Source organism: Plecotus auritus (genome assembly GCF_963455305.1).
Source record: "Plecotus auritus genome assembly, chromosome: 3".
NCBI classification, from domain to species: domain Eukaryota; kingdom Metazoa; phylum Chordata; class Mammalia; order Chiroptera; family Vespertilionidae; genus Plecotus; species Plecotus auritus.
Window position 1 is genome coordinate 3,517,908 of NC_137772.1, and position 14,615 is coordinate 3,532,522.

At 49.7% G+C, this 14,615-nt stretch overlaps 1 protein-coding gene across 2 annotated transcripts in view; it reads right to left on the reverse strand.

Moving 5' to 3' along the window:
* Window positions 1–2,666: 2,666 nt before the first annotated feature.
* The window catches only part of ASB5 (ankyrin repeat and SOCS box containing 5), a 55,870-nt gene continuing 43,921 nt past the window's right edge, over window positions 2,667–14,615 (reverse strand). For both annotated transcript variants that reach the window (XM_080661003.1, XM_080661004.1), the window contains 6 exons: window positions 13,952–14,031; window positions 11,244–11,351; window positions 10,153–10,303; window positions 9,862–9,996; window positions 5,992–6,183; window positions 2,667–4,986 (listed from right to left, as the gene is read on the reverse strand). In XM_080661003.1, the coding sequence (XP_080517129.1) occupies window positions 4,859–4,986; window positions 5,992–6,183; window positions 9,862–9,996; window positions 10,153–10,303; window positions 11,244–11,351; window positions 13,952–14,031 (794 nt within the window). In that variant the 3' untranslated portion in view covers window positions 2,667–4,858. The remainder of the gene's footprint in view (window positions 4,987–5,991; window positions 6,184–9,861; window positions 9,997–10,152; window positions 10,304–11,243; window positions 11,352–13,951; window positions 14,032–14,615) is intronic.

The following is a 14,615-nucleotide window of genomic DNA, read 5'->3' on the forward strand; positions in this document are numbered from 1 at the left end:
ACCGTGGGGCAGTGGGGCGGGTTTCCACGGGGAAGGCTGATCTTGGCTGACCTCTCACAGGCACCGTGGGGCAGTGGGGCGGGTTTCCACGGGGAAGGCTGATCTTGGCTGACCTCTCACAGGCACCGTGGGGCAGTGGGGCGGGTTTCCACGGGGAAGGCTGATCTTGGCTGACCTCTCACAGGCACCGTGGGGCAGTGGGGCGGGTTTCCAGGGGGAAGGCTGATCTTGGCTGACCTCTCACAGGCACCGTGGGGCAGTGGGGCGGGTTTCCACGGGGAAGGCTGATCTTGGCTGACCTCTCACAGGCACCGTGGGGCAGTGGGGCGGGTTTCCACGGGGAAGGTTGATCTTGGCTGACCTCTCACATGCACCGTGGGGCAGTGGGGCGGGTTTCCACATGTGGCGATCCGGGCTGGGTCAGATCGCCTCGCCGGAAACACGCGGCCTCTGAAGGTGCTGGGGCAAAGGGAGAGAGAAAGTCGCCGAGCCTGCAAGTGACCCAGGTCACTTCTGCTCATGTCACCGTGCACGCTCCTCTACCTGCGAGGGAGGCCCGGAAGGCAGGGGAGCGTGTGGACCGTTTAGCCACGCTCATCGCTGTGAGGGGAAACCTCCTCTTGGAAAGGTCTGATCCTGTTTGGTGGGCTATGAGTGTGGACATCAGAGAAGGACGAGTCCCAGGGGCTTGGCCCTGAAAACTCAACCCTCCTCCATTTGGAGGGTTCTAGGTAGGAAATGGTCTCAGAGGTGCTGTTTGTCAGTCCCCACATTTCTGTCCCTCATTCTTTTCTTCTGGTGGCCTCAGAGTTTGGCCTTCTGCATCTGGAAGAAGGACGTTTCCCAGGTGGGGAGACAGCTCTCCTCCCTCAGCTCAGCGTCCTCCACGGGTGGGCCAGGCTGCCAAGAGGATGGGAGCAGAAGGTACAAGGCCCCCAGAGGCCTGCGCTCAGGAGTAACCCCACATCTCTTCCACACGTTTTTTATGGATGGATGTTATTTACTGGTGAGTGAACAGCATCGCAGCAGAACGGGAGCAGGTGCATAAAGTGCAGGGCACCGTGCAACATAAAAATGCGGGCATACCACCCCAAAGTGAGCATTTTCAGATGACACAGCAGACCATTAACCAAGCACGGGGTGCGTGAGTGGGGTCTGGGTGAGGGGCCAGCCCGTTGTTACTAAAACAAGCAGACAGGGGAGGGTTGGTCACATAATTGACCCTCCTCGGACCCGACTTGATGAGGAATTCGGTGAGATTCTCTGCAATGCTTCTCATTGCTTTTCCGAAGGAGAATGTAGCTGAACGTATGAAATGATGGCCTCCCATTCCCTGAGACCGTGCGGTTGAGGACTAAATTGAGTTTTTCCCATGAGGAGTCATTTCCTGCAAGGCAACGGGCCTGTGCAGCGTGGATGCACATCTGCATGATCATCTGAAAGGGCAGAGACTCCATTTTTGTGCTAGGCCCTTCCTCCTGTCCCCAGAATAACCTCCCTTCCGAGAAAAACTACAAGAAAGCAGCTAGGCCCAAAGTGGGCTATACCGTAGCATGCTCCTTCACCCGTCAGGTGCCAGGGCCAGCCTGACAGGTTGAACCGGGCTGAGGTAGGGAGGTGGGAATTGAGAAAAGAAAGAAAGACAGGAGAGTGGGATCGGGAGGACTACAGATCGTCGAGAGACTGCAGCAAGTTTATTAACTGCATAATGCTTTTTGTGCACAGAACACTGAATAGGAGGTCTGTCAAGAGGAATGTATTCTTTGTTCCTCTTAATCTCTAAGGGAGAGACAGAGCAGAAGGACAGATCCTCAGTACAGCAAATCTCAGTAAATAGTTACAGACTTCTTGGTAAGCTACGAAAGGTTGCTCTCATTCTACTGATAACCGCCATCCAGACAAGCCTGGGAAAGCTGTGTGGGTAGGGGACAGCCTTGCTAGTCCCTTCAGGGGACCTGGAACTGACCAATCGGGGTCAGCCAACTCAGGGGACCCTCCCCCTGCGCCAGACCCCTATAAAACCTTTGTCCTGTTGAAGCTCTCTCTCTCCCCCCACCTCGCTGCTGCACCGGTGTGTGTGTGTGTGTGGGGGGGGGGACTGAGCTCGAGCTAGCTCGAATAAAGGCTCTTTGCTTTGGCATCGGACTCGGCTCCCTGGTGGTCTTTGGGGATCATGAAATCTGGGCATAACACATCCAGACCTGACATGCGAAGGGCTGCCTTCCTCTTGAGACAGATGCTGCGGAAATGGCCACGTGAGGGCGACCTTTCTTTCCCACCTTGTGTGTGGGATGGTACCACGTCCCTGGAATTAATCTGTGCTTGGGTGCTGCAGGGTGTGTGTGTGGGGGGAAAGGGGGGGTGGTAGGGGGAGAGGGGGGCTATGGAGAGCAGTTAAAAGGACATGTGCTCCTCACATTCCAGGGAGATGATGACCCTGACCAGACTCTGAAAGCCCAGCCTGCCGGCACGGGGTGCCCATTTGCGCAGTTCTTCCTGGTTGCTGTGGGTCCAAACACACCCCAACCCCCCCCCCCACGCCCCAGACGTGTCCCCAGGCGTCTGCATGTCAGGGGAATATGCTGTCCGCGAGCCACGGAGGGGTCATTCCTCTCAATGCCCCAGACCACATTCTCCAGGACCTCCCGTGACAAAATCAAAGACCATTTAGAACCGAAAAAACAGGGGTTTATTCCAGGGACACTCATCACACTTGAATACATGAACAAACGTGTGATCTATTTACATCAGGACAGTTCTCTGATAAGACAACCACACTCGAGCTGAGAGACAGGTGCCGGCATCTGCGATGGAGAGGCCGTGCTCAGGTGAACATTTGGTGCTGACTCTCCGGGAGGCAAGACCCAGGCAGGCGAGCGCGTTACTCCCACGCTCCAGGGAACCCCGACTCAGGAGAAGTACAGTCGGAATCTTTTTTACCAAAAGGCAGTTTTGGTACCTAATTATGTTTAACAAGGTTACTCCGCAATAGAAAACACTGACGAGGACATTACAAATGTTTTCAGAGCTATTTCAGTAAAACAGAGGCGTTTAAAGGTCTCTAGCCACCTAGGGAACATATTTTAACAAACTTGCTGCAGCCTTCTTTCTATGTTTGAAACTCTAAACAAATGATTTTTAATGCAAAATGCTGTGATTTGGGGATTTTATACAATAACGGTTTATCCCTCAGGGGTGTCTGGAAGTCAGCAAGAGAACTATGAAGACAGGAAAACGGGCCTCTGAGTTATTAAAATAGGGGTCCCGTTATTTCACCAAAATTTGATAAATTTTAAAACCTCATCAAAATATTTTCTTCTGCTTAACAGAGTTGTAAGTATCTTGATTGTCTTATTTCTAAGTCCGTCATAGACTCAACTCTGGCCTAAATGACGAAGGGGACATCCACTGTTTTTGCGATGTTTTCCATGGCACACGAGCACAGTTAAAGCAAGAGAATAAACACAGTATTCACCCCGCAAAGGGCACTGTCTCAGGAATATCCTCTCTCACCCAACGCTCCCTTCCCTCCAGTGTGTGCTGAAACCTTGGCTTGGGCAAGGAGAATTAGAAACACCCTGCTAATGTCTCTCCTAGGATCCATTTTTTAAGTTCTCTAAGTTAGCTAAGTGGCACCCCACAGTTTAAGGAGCTTTTGCTCTTCCATTTTCTAAGGCCTTGGGCTGCCCTGCTCCCCAAGGTGTGACCAGGGCAGGGCCTCTTTGTCAAGCAAACACGAAGTCCAGTCCATTTCCCTCGGTCCAGGGAGCACTGGCTGCTGGCAATTCCTGAACCGGGCGGGAGGAGGCTGGAGTGATGTGTCTGAAAGCGCTGGAGAGAGACCTCCAGAGGCTGCCCTTGAGAAGGGGAGGCCTTAAAATAGCCCAGCAGGTGCGCGATGTTCTCACCCTCAGGATGTGGGGCGGGGTGGGGGGGGGGGGACGGGCGGGCAGCAGCATAACTTCCAGTCGCAGCTTCCTCTGGACCAGGCCCACGGAGGGGAGGAGGCCAGGGAGATCTCTGCCTCCCTATGAACGGATCGTTGTAATGACAGTGCGGGTGCTGCTACTCCTTACCCCGATGAGTCCTCTTTATTTCAAATGGGTATTAGCTGCTCTTTTTTGAAAATATATTTTTATTGATTTTTAGTGAGAGAGGGAGAGGGAGGGAGAGATGGAAACATCAAAGATGAGAGAGGAAGTCATTGATTGGCTGCCTCCTGCACGCCCCCACTGGGGATCCAGCCCGAAACCCGGACATGTGCCCTGACTGGGAACCGAACCAGCAACCTCTTGGTTCCTGGGTCGATGCTCAACCACTGAGTGACACCAGCCAGGCTCCCTGCTGTTGGCTAAACCGTACTCATGGTTTGTCTTAATACAAAAAAATACAGAGCATCGTTGCAGACCAAAATAGAAAGGTGAATGCCTTATTTGAAGACCACAGACCTTTTAAAATACACCATACAAAGAAGAATTTTGCTTAGGGTTCACATATTTCCTTTTCACTCTAAAAAACGTAAAACGGAGAACTCTTTTTTCCCCTAAGCCAACAAAAGGGTCTTTGGAAATCAGAATACATAGGTATTTTAAACATACTGTGTCTAAAAACAGTAACAACGCCCACCTAAAACGACCGTGCCCTCTAGTACCCTTGAAGATATTTCCCTGCTCCCCTGGGGGTGGCCCTACCCACTTCTACCCCATCGTTAGCACATTTTAATGTGAAATATGCCGTGTGCGGACGAAGTAGAACTGCGGGTGGTCTGAGCACGGAGACTGATTTACTCTCTATCGGTTCTGAGCACGGAGACGGATTTACTCTCTATCGGTTCTGAGCACGGAGACGGATTTGCTCTCTATCGGTACTGGAGGAAGTTCCGCAGCAGCGTGGGCAGCTGGACCTGCGGGATGAGGTGCAAGCGCGCTCGTCCGATGCGGCGTCTGATACAGAGGCGGCACAGCTGGCAGAGGGAGCTGGGCGCGGCTGCAGGAGACAAGCAGGTGTGTGTCCATTAAACCAAAACACGGGTCTTCGTATGGTACAAGATGCATGAAATCAAACCAGAAAAGGCTACAGTGCTTTGTAGCAAACTGGCAGTGTGACCCCCGTACTAGGGAAATCATACAAGCAGTTACACTGCCTTCCTAAGACGGTGTTGGAATTGAGGTATATTCCATCCACCTTCTTTAAGACATGGAAGTCTTCGGGCTAGAGACAGCTCAGCTGGGGTGGCTCGGTGGTGGAGCATCAACCTATGAACCAGGAGGTCATGGTTCGATTTCAGGTCAGGGCACAAATCAGGGTTGGGGGCTTGATCCCCAGTAGGGGGTGTGCAGGAGGCAGCCGATCAATGATTCTTTTTCATCATTGATGTTTCTATCTCTCTCTCCCTTTCCCTTCCTCTCTGCAATCAATAAAAATATATTTAAAAAAAACAAAACCTCAGAAACAAATTCTGCTTTTTGAAGGAGATACAGATCAAAGGAGGGCATGCACGACAGGAGGAAATTCTTAATTGTTTTTCTCAAATTCGATTTACCGTCTAAGCCAAAGCCAATTGAATCACTGTGTCTGGGCCGGACTTGAGAGATTCCGTTTTAGAACTAAAGTCTTAAGTGTGGAAGTATTTCCCGATCATGTTTCTACCCACGTCGTAGACGGTGCCTGCCCCTATAAAGTGAGGCGAGCTTCTAAGGGCTTATTTGCAGATATGATACAGAATTACATGTTATGTAGGGTCAAAACCGAATCTATTTAACTTAGCCAAAGGAATAGGAAGTTTAGGTCGAATGAAGAAAAAATAAAAGACAATTAAGATCATGGTGATTGTCTTTTTCATAGATAGAACCCGAGTTAAAAAGTATTTACTTCCACAAAAAATGCTCCCAATGCCATCATTGTCTCGCATGCCCCCGGTGGTCTGGGTTCCTCCTGCCCCCTGTTCCCGCAGACGCACTGCCGTGGTTCGATGCGCGCACCTCCCCGTACCTTCGTGCTGAAGCAGCGTTCTCTCCACCAGGCTGCTCGACGTGGCCACGTCCACCGGCCGCAGCAGCTCCGTGTTCTTGGCGTTGATATCCGCCCCGAATTCCAGCAGCAGGTGGACAATCTCCGTGTTGGACTGCTGGGCGGCAGCGTGGAGCGGCGTGTCCCAGTATTTGCCTTTCTGTACGTCAGCGCCTACAGGGACATACGGGATGGTGATGGGCACCGAGATGGTTCTAAGGGTCACCTCAGTGCAGGGAGGAAGGTGTGGCAGAAAGGACCTCAGCTCCATTGGCACTGAGTGCCTCACGTATACATATACATGTACACATACATGTACACACATACACACCTACATATGTGAATATATACGCGTATACACACACACATGCACACATACACACATATACATACACATACTATATAGATGAAAGGGGCCACATGCTGACCTGACAGCTCAGGGGAGGCCTGTGTGGCGGTCTTGCACACTCAGACCTAAAGTCACCACAGAGGAGGGTCTGAAATTACCCTTTGCCTAAAGGCAGTGATGGTGGGCAGTCCTGTCCTAGGCCGGTATCACTGACAAGGTCAACCTTCACCTTCACTGAGACTATTGTCTTTTTTTTTAAATACATTTTATTGATTTTTTTACAGAGAGGAAGGGAGAGGGATAGAGAGTTAGAAACATCGATGAGAGAGAAACATCGATCAGCTGCCTCCTGCACACCTCCCACTGGGGATGTGCCCGCAACCAAGGTACATGCCCTTGACCGGAATCGAACCTGGGACCTTTCAGTCCGCAGGCTGACACTCTATCCATTGAGCCAAACCGGTTTCGGCGAGACTATTGTCTTTTGCATCTAAGATAACATGACCTTGAAATGTCTGGGTAGCATGTAACTTCCTTTTTCCCAGTCCCCTTGGGGCACAACCTAAGGTGCCTGGGCACCAGGACGGAGACCACAGAGTCCTTCATTGTCATTGTTATCATGTTAATTGTTGATTGTTAACTATTCTGCACCCACCTAAGTATGTGTCCATCATTTTACTTTTTATCCAACCCCAGAGGTTTCACCACTTTGCTCTCTCCCGCCTCCCTAATCCATCACCAATGGATTTCATATAACCCACCTACGTCCCCTCTGATCGCGATGTATAAAAATAGACGAAAAACCACCATTCTCCAGAGCACTATCCCAACCCGCTGAGATTCTGCTTCCCGGCAATTGTGGACAGTTTGGCTCAAATAAACTCACAAAAGTTTTTTATAGGTTTGAATGTTTTCACGTTAACATTACACATACACAAACATACATATACACACACATACACGTACATGTACATATACATATACACATATACATAATCTTAAATCTTGGTACATATGGATGAAAAGTGCACATATTTTTTATACTGTCTACTATTCTTCTATGTGGTTCAAACATCACCTAACAAAAGGAACTTTTAATTTGAAACAGTTCCAACATTCATCCTATTAGCTATCATATGTATGTTAAACAGTGCACAATTAGGTTGACACGTGTCTGTTTGCATCATGATTGATAGCTCCCAGGAGAATTCCAGAGCTTATTGCTTTTCTTTTCATTTATTTTAAGGCAACAGAGTTCCTTTGTTTCTTGGAAAACTCGTGACTGCAGAGACAGACGCTCTTTGGGTAAAATGTAAGATGCTCCTGTTCCTTCTCACTCGTGTAGTTGAAGGCGATAACTGCACACAGGCACCGAGCCCGCTCAATGGAAAGGCACATTCTGTCTCTGCATGCAAATGAAGTGCTCACATTGAAAAACACTCCCGTGTTCGATCACCCATTGCACAGCCCTTGATCTCAGTGGCGGCCACTGAGTGCCTGCCTGATGGGGAAATGCTGTTTAATGCGGGAAGGAAGCGGAAGAATCCCATTTCCCAGCCCCTGAGTGGTTACAACACCGAGAAATGTATCGATGAAAGTGCATTAGTCCTTTCAGCACGGCTCCCTGGTCCTGTCTGTCAAACTCCTGTTTGTAAGAAGCAGTGCACTCTAAGCTGGGAGTGGCCCTCCTGCCACGCTCAAGTTGCAATCAATGTAATTGTTTTCACCATTTTACCCTAATGGGAAATGCTCAGTGGGAACACTGCCTTGCATCACAAAATCTCCATCGGGGGAGCACGCACACTGCTGGGTGTGTCGGTGTTAGGAGAGAACAGAGCCTGAGAATGGCGGTCTGTCCCAATAACAACCAGCACTTTTCGGTATGCTTCCACCCATAAAATAGTCAATGGAAAGAAAATACTCCCAGCCAAGTAAAGAAAGGTCATGGAGAACACACTCCCCTGGTTATGTAAATTTATGGGAGTCACGCCTGGAAATAACAATCTGCCAATGATTATTAGCAGACCTTGCGTTTAAGAGTCACATTAGTAAAGGGAGTGGAATAGATGGAGGCTGCTTGCCGGAAATGAGTAATTTAGCGAAGATACTGTGAGGAACAGTAAGGGGTTACCAAAGATCTGTCAGGATGTATCAGAGGCCAAATGATTGCCATCCTGTGTAATAAAAGGAACGACCGGTCGCTATGACGCGCACTGATCACCAGGGGGCAGACGCTTAGTGCAGGAGCTGGCCCTGGTGGTCAGTGCGCTCCCACAGGGGCAGCGCTGCTCAGCCAGAAGCCCTGAGCCGGGCTCACAGCTGGCAAGAGGCAGTGGCAGGAACCTCTCCCGCCTCCGTGGCAGCGCTAAGGATGTCCGACTGCCGGCTTAGGCCCACTTCCCCCTCCTGGACTGCGAGAGGGCACAGGCCGGGCTGAGGGATCCCCCACTCCCTGCCCTGAGTGCATGAGTCTCGTGCACTGGGCTGCTAGTGAACAATAAAAGGCATAGAAACTTATTTACTCGTTTTAAGTCTATTTAAACACCTGCCATGAGAAGCACTGTGCTAGAGGGAAGAGAGGATGGGAAAAGAGAGAAACCATACTTAACCAAGCTCCCAGCCCTGCTCCCAAGGTCAGGAGAAGGTTCTCAGGGGCTGGAGTTGAACCTTGAGGACCTGGTTTGTTTCAAGTAAGTGGGCAGGACGTCTCTTCAGGTAAGTGAGACAGATGACAGCCTAGGACCGTGTGGGAGTTAGGGTTGGTGGGGGGTAAGGCGACGAAGCAGTTAACTATCCCTAGAATTTTTGATCATTTTCTTCCCAGATATATTCATATTTAGCAACATTACATTCAAACGTGAAAATCTGAATGTTATGACCTTTGACCTTTGTAAGTAGAGGGTTTGGAGCTTTGAGGTGAAGGGGAATTATCAAGAATGAGGTCTTGCATGGAACAGAGTGTGGAATCTCGGAGGGAAGGTGGGGGAGGGTGGGTGGGTGGGAGGTAATCAACCAAAAACCTTGTATGCATATATGCACAATCCATGGACACAGAGAGTGGGGTGGTGGGAGGCGGGCTGGAGGGGGTCAATGAGGGAACAAAGGTGACCTATGTAATATTTTCAACAGTAAAGATTTTTAAAAAAAGAATGAGGTTCTTATTTATAGGCTATAGACTGATATGTGAGAAGCTTAGAAGAAGAACATTTTTTAAATGAGATATAATTTTTAAAGCAGCTTATGTAGAGAAACAAGTGGAGCCCTGGCCGAGTAGCTCATCAGTTGCTTAGAGCCTCACCCCGAAATGCCAAGGTTGAGGGCTCCTTCCCTGATGAGGGCACATTCAAGATTCAACCAATGAATGCATAAATTGGTGGAACAACAAATCTCTCTCCCTCTCTTTCAAATCAATCAACACATTTTTTTTTTAAAGAAAAAGAAATAAGAGCTATATAACTGCTCGTGGGTGTGGATGGAATGGAAGATGGCTGAAAGGACATTACCAGCGTAAAGAAGCTTCCGGATGCAGTGGAATTGCTGTGACATGCAAGCTACATACAGTGGAGTTCCCAAATGAGGAATGTCTTGGTCAACATCTATGCCCCAGGATATCAGGATCTGTAGACATTCGTGGTGGCCTGCAGACACAAAGCAGAGACCCGTTTTCCTCGAGGCCCATCCCCCCACGCACCTGCGCCCACAGCTCCAGCCTGTCATTCGCCAAAAGGTCCTTGCAACCTCGCAGGTGGCCGCAGGGACCGCTGGCTGCCCTTGTCCCTTCCCCCGGAGCTGACCTTTGCTGGCGGCCTCGTGTGTGGGGGAAGGCAGGCAGGACTCCAGCTGCGGCTTGGCTCCGTACTCCAGCAGCAGCTCCGCACAGCACGGGCTGCCCTGCGAGCAGGCGTTGAATAACGGCGTCACGCCGTCTATTGTGATTGCATTGACCTAAACCGAACCGAAATCTGAGAGTGAGAACCGGAGGATCACACGTGACTGACTCCCAGGCACGTTTAAAGGTGTGGTGATCTGCTCACGGAAATAATTGGGAACATGTGTGTGGTAAATATGACAAAGGGTATTTAGCTCAGACACATGGATAAGGAAAGCTTGACAACTTCAAGAGACACATAGAAAGAGGATATGGTAGATAACTCAGAGGAATGAACCTACAATGGAAATGATGAAAAACTACATACTCAACAATCAAATACACAAAAAATGAATTTAATGGTTAGGCACTTTTCAAAAGGTAAAAAAGTCAACAAGTGTAACAGTGATTGATGAAAATGATGACAAAGCCACTTTGCTGGGAACAGTTTAAATTAAAAATGAAATTTCTGAGGATTTATCTAAAGAAAATTATCCAACTCAGCAGGCGTGGCTCAGTGGTTGAGCGTCGACCTATGAACCAGGAGGTCAGGGTTCGATTCCCAGTCAGGGCACATGGCCGAGTTGCAGGCTCAGTCCCCAGTGTGGGGTGTGCAGGAGGCAGCCAATCAATGATTCTCTGTCATCATTGATGTTTATATCCCTCTCTCCCTCTCCCCTCATCTCTGAAACCAATTAAAAATATATATTTTTTTTAAAAAAGAAAAGCATCCAAAAGATGGGCAAACATTATGGGCACCAAGCAGTTCATCTCTTCCTACGGAGAACCATGAAATCAGGGCACAGCTTGCGAATACCCATAGTATGCAGCATGCTACCCCGCTTTTGCAATGATGGGGGTTCCTTCTTCGAGTGCAAATGGGAGAAGGCTGGGCAGTTGGAGAGCTTGATTTTTATTCTGCTATCTTTGAAAACCACCAAGAAGGAAAGGGAGGCAGAATGACAATTTTTCCCGGTTTGAGTACTCGGTAGGTGTGAACATCGAACAGGGACTTACATTAGCTCCAGCTTCCAGAAGAGTCCGGGCACAGGCCACGTGGTCACCGAGGCAGGCTTCATGCAGTGGGGTGACGTGGTCTATGGTGACCGCGTTTACATTATAGCCCTAAATGTGACATGAATAATTTTGAAAGGTGAGAAAAAGTTCCGTCACGTCATCTCTACGGTTGTTACTAAAGAGTGATACCAACAGTCAAGGAATGACAGTTAAGGTTTGTTTGGCAAGAAAGGCCAGTTCGAATGCCATGGAGTGGCACCTGGGCCCCCGTCATTGTGACACCGCCCACCCAGCCCCAGTGCTGCTTTAAGTCTTGTGCTCAGTAGATTCTGCCAGTATTATTGACATTTGCTTAGGTAACGTCTTGCTTTCTCTTTAGGAATTGCTTGGGTTGCTGTCGGTGTTTGGTTTTGTTTTGTAGAACTGCAGACTGTGTGTAGGCTGGACCACTTGCTTGGGTTGGGGCTATGAAATGCCACACCAGCCCACCCTGGGGGGGGATACCCTGCACTGTAGTGATCTGCTGTGTGAAGCTTTGTCAGGAAGTAGGTCTGAGTAGGTTCCATGCTGGTGGTGAGTGGCCTTGACTACGGAGTCAGGCTTGGGTTGGAAGCCTTGATCCATAGGCAGCGATGGCTTCCATTGAGATGAGTCCATGAGCCGCCAAATTAACGGAGATTAAATGAGAGGATGCAGGGAGAGCAGTTATTGTTACAGTGGCCAGCATCGAGGAAAGGTTTGATTTGCTTATTCAATCACAACGGAACACTTTCAAAACTGTTATTCTAATTAAACTAGAGATATCAGACTAACGTAATTCAGTTTGATTAGGATCTGCCATCCTTTGCCTTCTTGCTGTGGTTGGTGGTTCGCTGTCTGTGGACCACCACATTAAGCACCATCCTCAGGAGACTTGTCCGGACCAGATCCCCATGACAGATTGCAGACCACCACGGTCTGTAAAGCCAGAGGGACAAGAGGGATCTTAGAACGGAGGCAAGAAAACAATCACCCTAAGTCGTTGTCCCTGGCAAGTAGCAATTTTTAAGATCCCTTAAATGATCCTTTCAAGGATTTCGAGGTGGCTGGCCAGCCGTCAGAGTTGGAGAAGGGATTGCCCACAGCCACACCTAGGGACCAGATGATGGAAGCCTCTGGAAGGCGAGATTCCCTGTCGCGCAGGACTTCGGCGCAGCCTCTGGCTCTGCCTGGCTGGGCTGTCAGTAGATATGACACACGGGTTAGGAAATATCCTCAGACTGCTCGCCTCTCTGAGAACTGGGTGACCCTTCAGGGGGTCCCGTTTAGATATGAATGGCCTTTTTTTTAAAATATATTTTATTGATATTTTACAGAGAGGAAGGGAGAGGAATAGAGAGTTAGAAACATCGATGAGAGAGAAACATCGATCAGCTGCCTCCTGCACACCTCCTACTGGGGATGTGCACACAACCAAGGTACGTGCCCTTGACTGGAATCGAACCTGGGACCTTTCAGTCCGCAGGCCGACGCTCTATCCACTGAGCCAAACCGGTTTCGGCAGAATGGCCTTTTTTGAAGTGATTGAGCAAACAAAAGAATCACATGGTTATCAGAGAAGTGGCCGGGCCCAAAGGGGCTTCTCACCTTAAATCTTCCCTTCACAGACGAGAGACCTGGGGGGGGGGGGCAGAGAGGTTGGGGTTCACCTTCAGTGCCAGCCTGGCATCCGGGTCCCCAGTCCCAGGTGCCCTCACCCTGGGCGACAGACACTGCTCTCCTCCCTCGGGGCCCTGGGAGAAAACGCCTCTCTCCTTGATCCTGGGAGACACGGGGCAGTGGCTGCCCGGGCTGGGTGTCTGTCTGAATCGCGCTGGCAAATGTCTTCTCTCTTTTGTTCTGCACGCTGGCAACTTTTCAAAACCCACCGGCCGAGCCAGAGCGCTCCTGTTTCAGCAAAGCCCCTGTGGATTCCCTCTGCCCTCTGGCGAGTGATGGGCAGGCAGGTGGAGAAAGGATCGGTCCGTCGCTCTCACAGGCAGTTCCCCACAACGCATCACAAGCTGCCATGAAGACGGTCTAGGCCAGTGGCCGGCAAACTGCGGCTCGCGAGCCACATGCGGCTCTTTGGACCCTTGAGTGTGGCTCTTCCACAAAATACCACGGCCTGGGCGAGTCTATGTTGAAGAAGTGGCGTTAGAAGAAGTTTAAGTTTAAAAAATGTGGCTCTCCAAAGAAATGTCACTCGTTGTACTGTGGATATTTGGCTCTGTGGACTAAGGTGTTTGCCAACCACTGACCTAGACTCTCGATTCCAATAATTACAGGCTGTTGTTCCTTGTGATTAAGCCCCTAGGCGGCTGGTCTGATGAGCCTTTTTTAGATATTTTAGGCTGAACTGGATAAGTTGCACACAGTGTAGAGTGAAGGATACTTAACGCGCTTAATAAATAACACGCGGTTCCAATGATCTCCTGCATACGTGTGTCTATCAATAAACATACACCGCGCAGGAAATCGGAAATGCTAAGACTTAAGACCAGACACCAGCATATTTATAAAGAGCTTTCAAAGACAGACGGGAAACCACAGACTTGACCGCTTGGTGAGTTCAACTGAAAAGGCTAATCAAATTTACGAAGCGGTTTTAGCATGTTCAAGCTAATGGCTTCGGGGCTCATGTTTTCTGCTCATGGCCCGGGGCTGTTTTAAGCATACGGGTACTTCACCTGTGAGAGGAGAGTCTGCAGAGCCAGGAGCCGGCCTTGGCTCGCTGCTTCGTGTAGAGGTGAGCGGTCTGCCCAGGAACCTGCGGGGAGAAGGAACACCACGTCTGAGTCCAGGTGGGCCCTCTGAGACCGGACCGATCCCGGGGAACAGGGACCCCAGAGCCAGGGTTCCCACGGGGACCAGAAATTGGATTCTCTACAGCAGTGGTCGGCAAACTCATTAGTCCACAGAGCCAAATATCACCAGGACAACGATTGAAATTTCTTTTGAGAGCCAAATTTTTAAAACTTAAACTATATAGGTAGGTACACTGTTATTAACTTAATTAGGGTCCTCCTAAGCTGGCCTTTGCTAAAAACTCAAGGGGCCAAAGAGCCGCATGTGGCTCGCGAGCCGCAGTTTGCTGACCACTGCTCTACAGTATCCTGACTGGCTGATCCCAAATCCCTCACCTTTGGAATTCTCTCCTTCAAAGACTAGGGCAGTGGTCGGCAAACTCATTCGTCAACAGAGCCAAATATCAACAGTACAACGATTGAAATTTCTTTTGAGAGCCGAATTTTTTAAACTTAAACTTCTTCTAACGCCACTTCTTCAAAATAGACTCGCCCTGGCCGTGGTATTTTGTGGAAGAGCCACACTCAAGGGGCCAAAGAGCCGCAT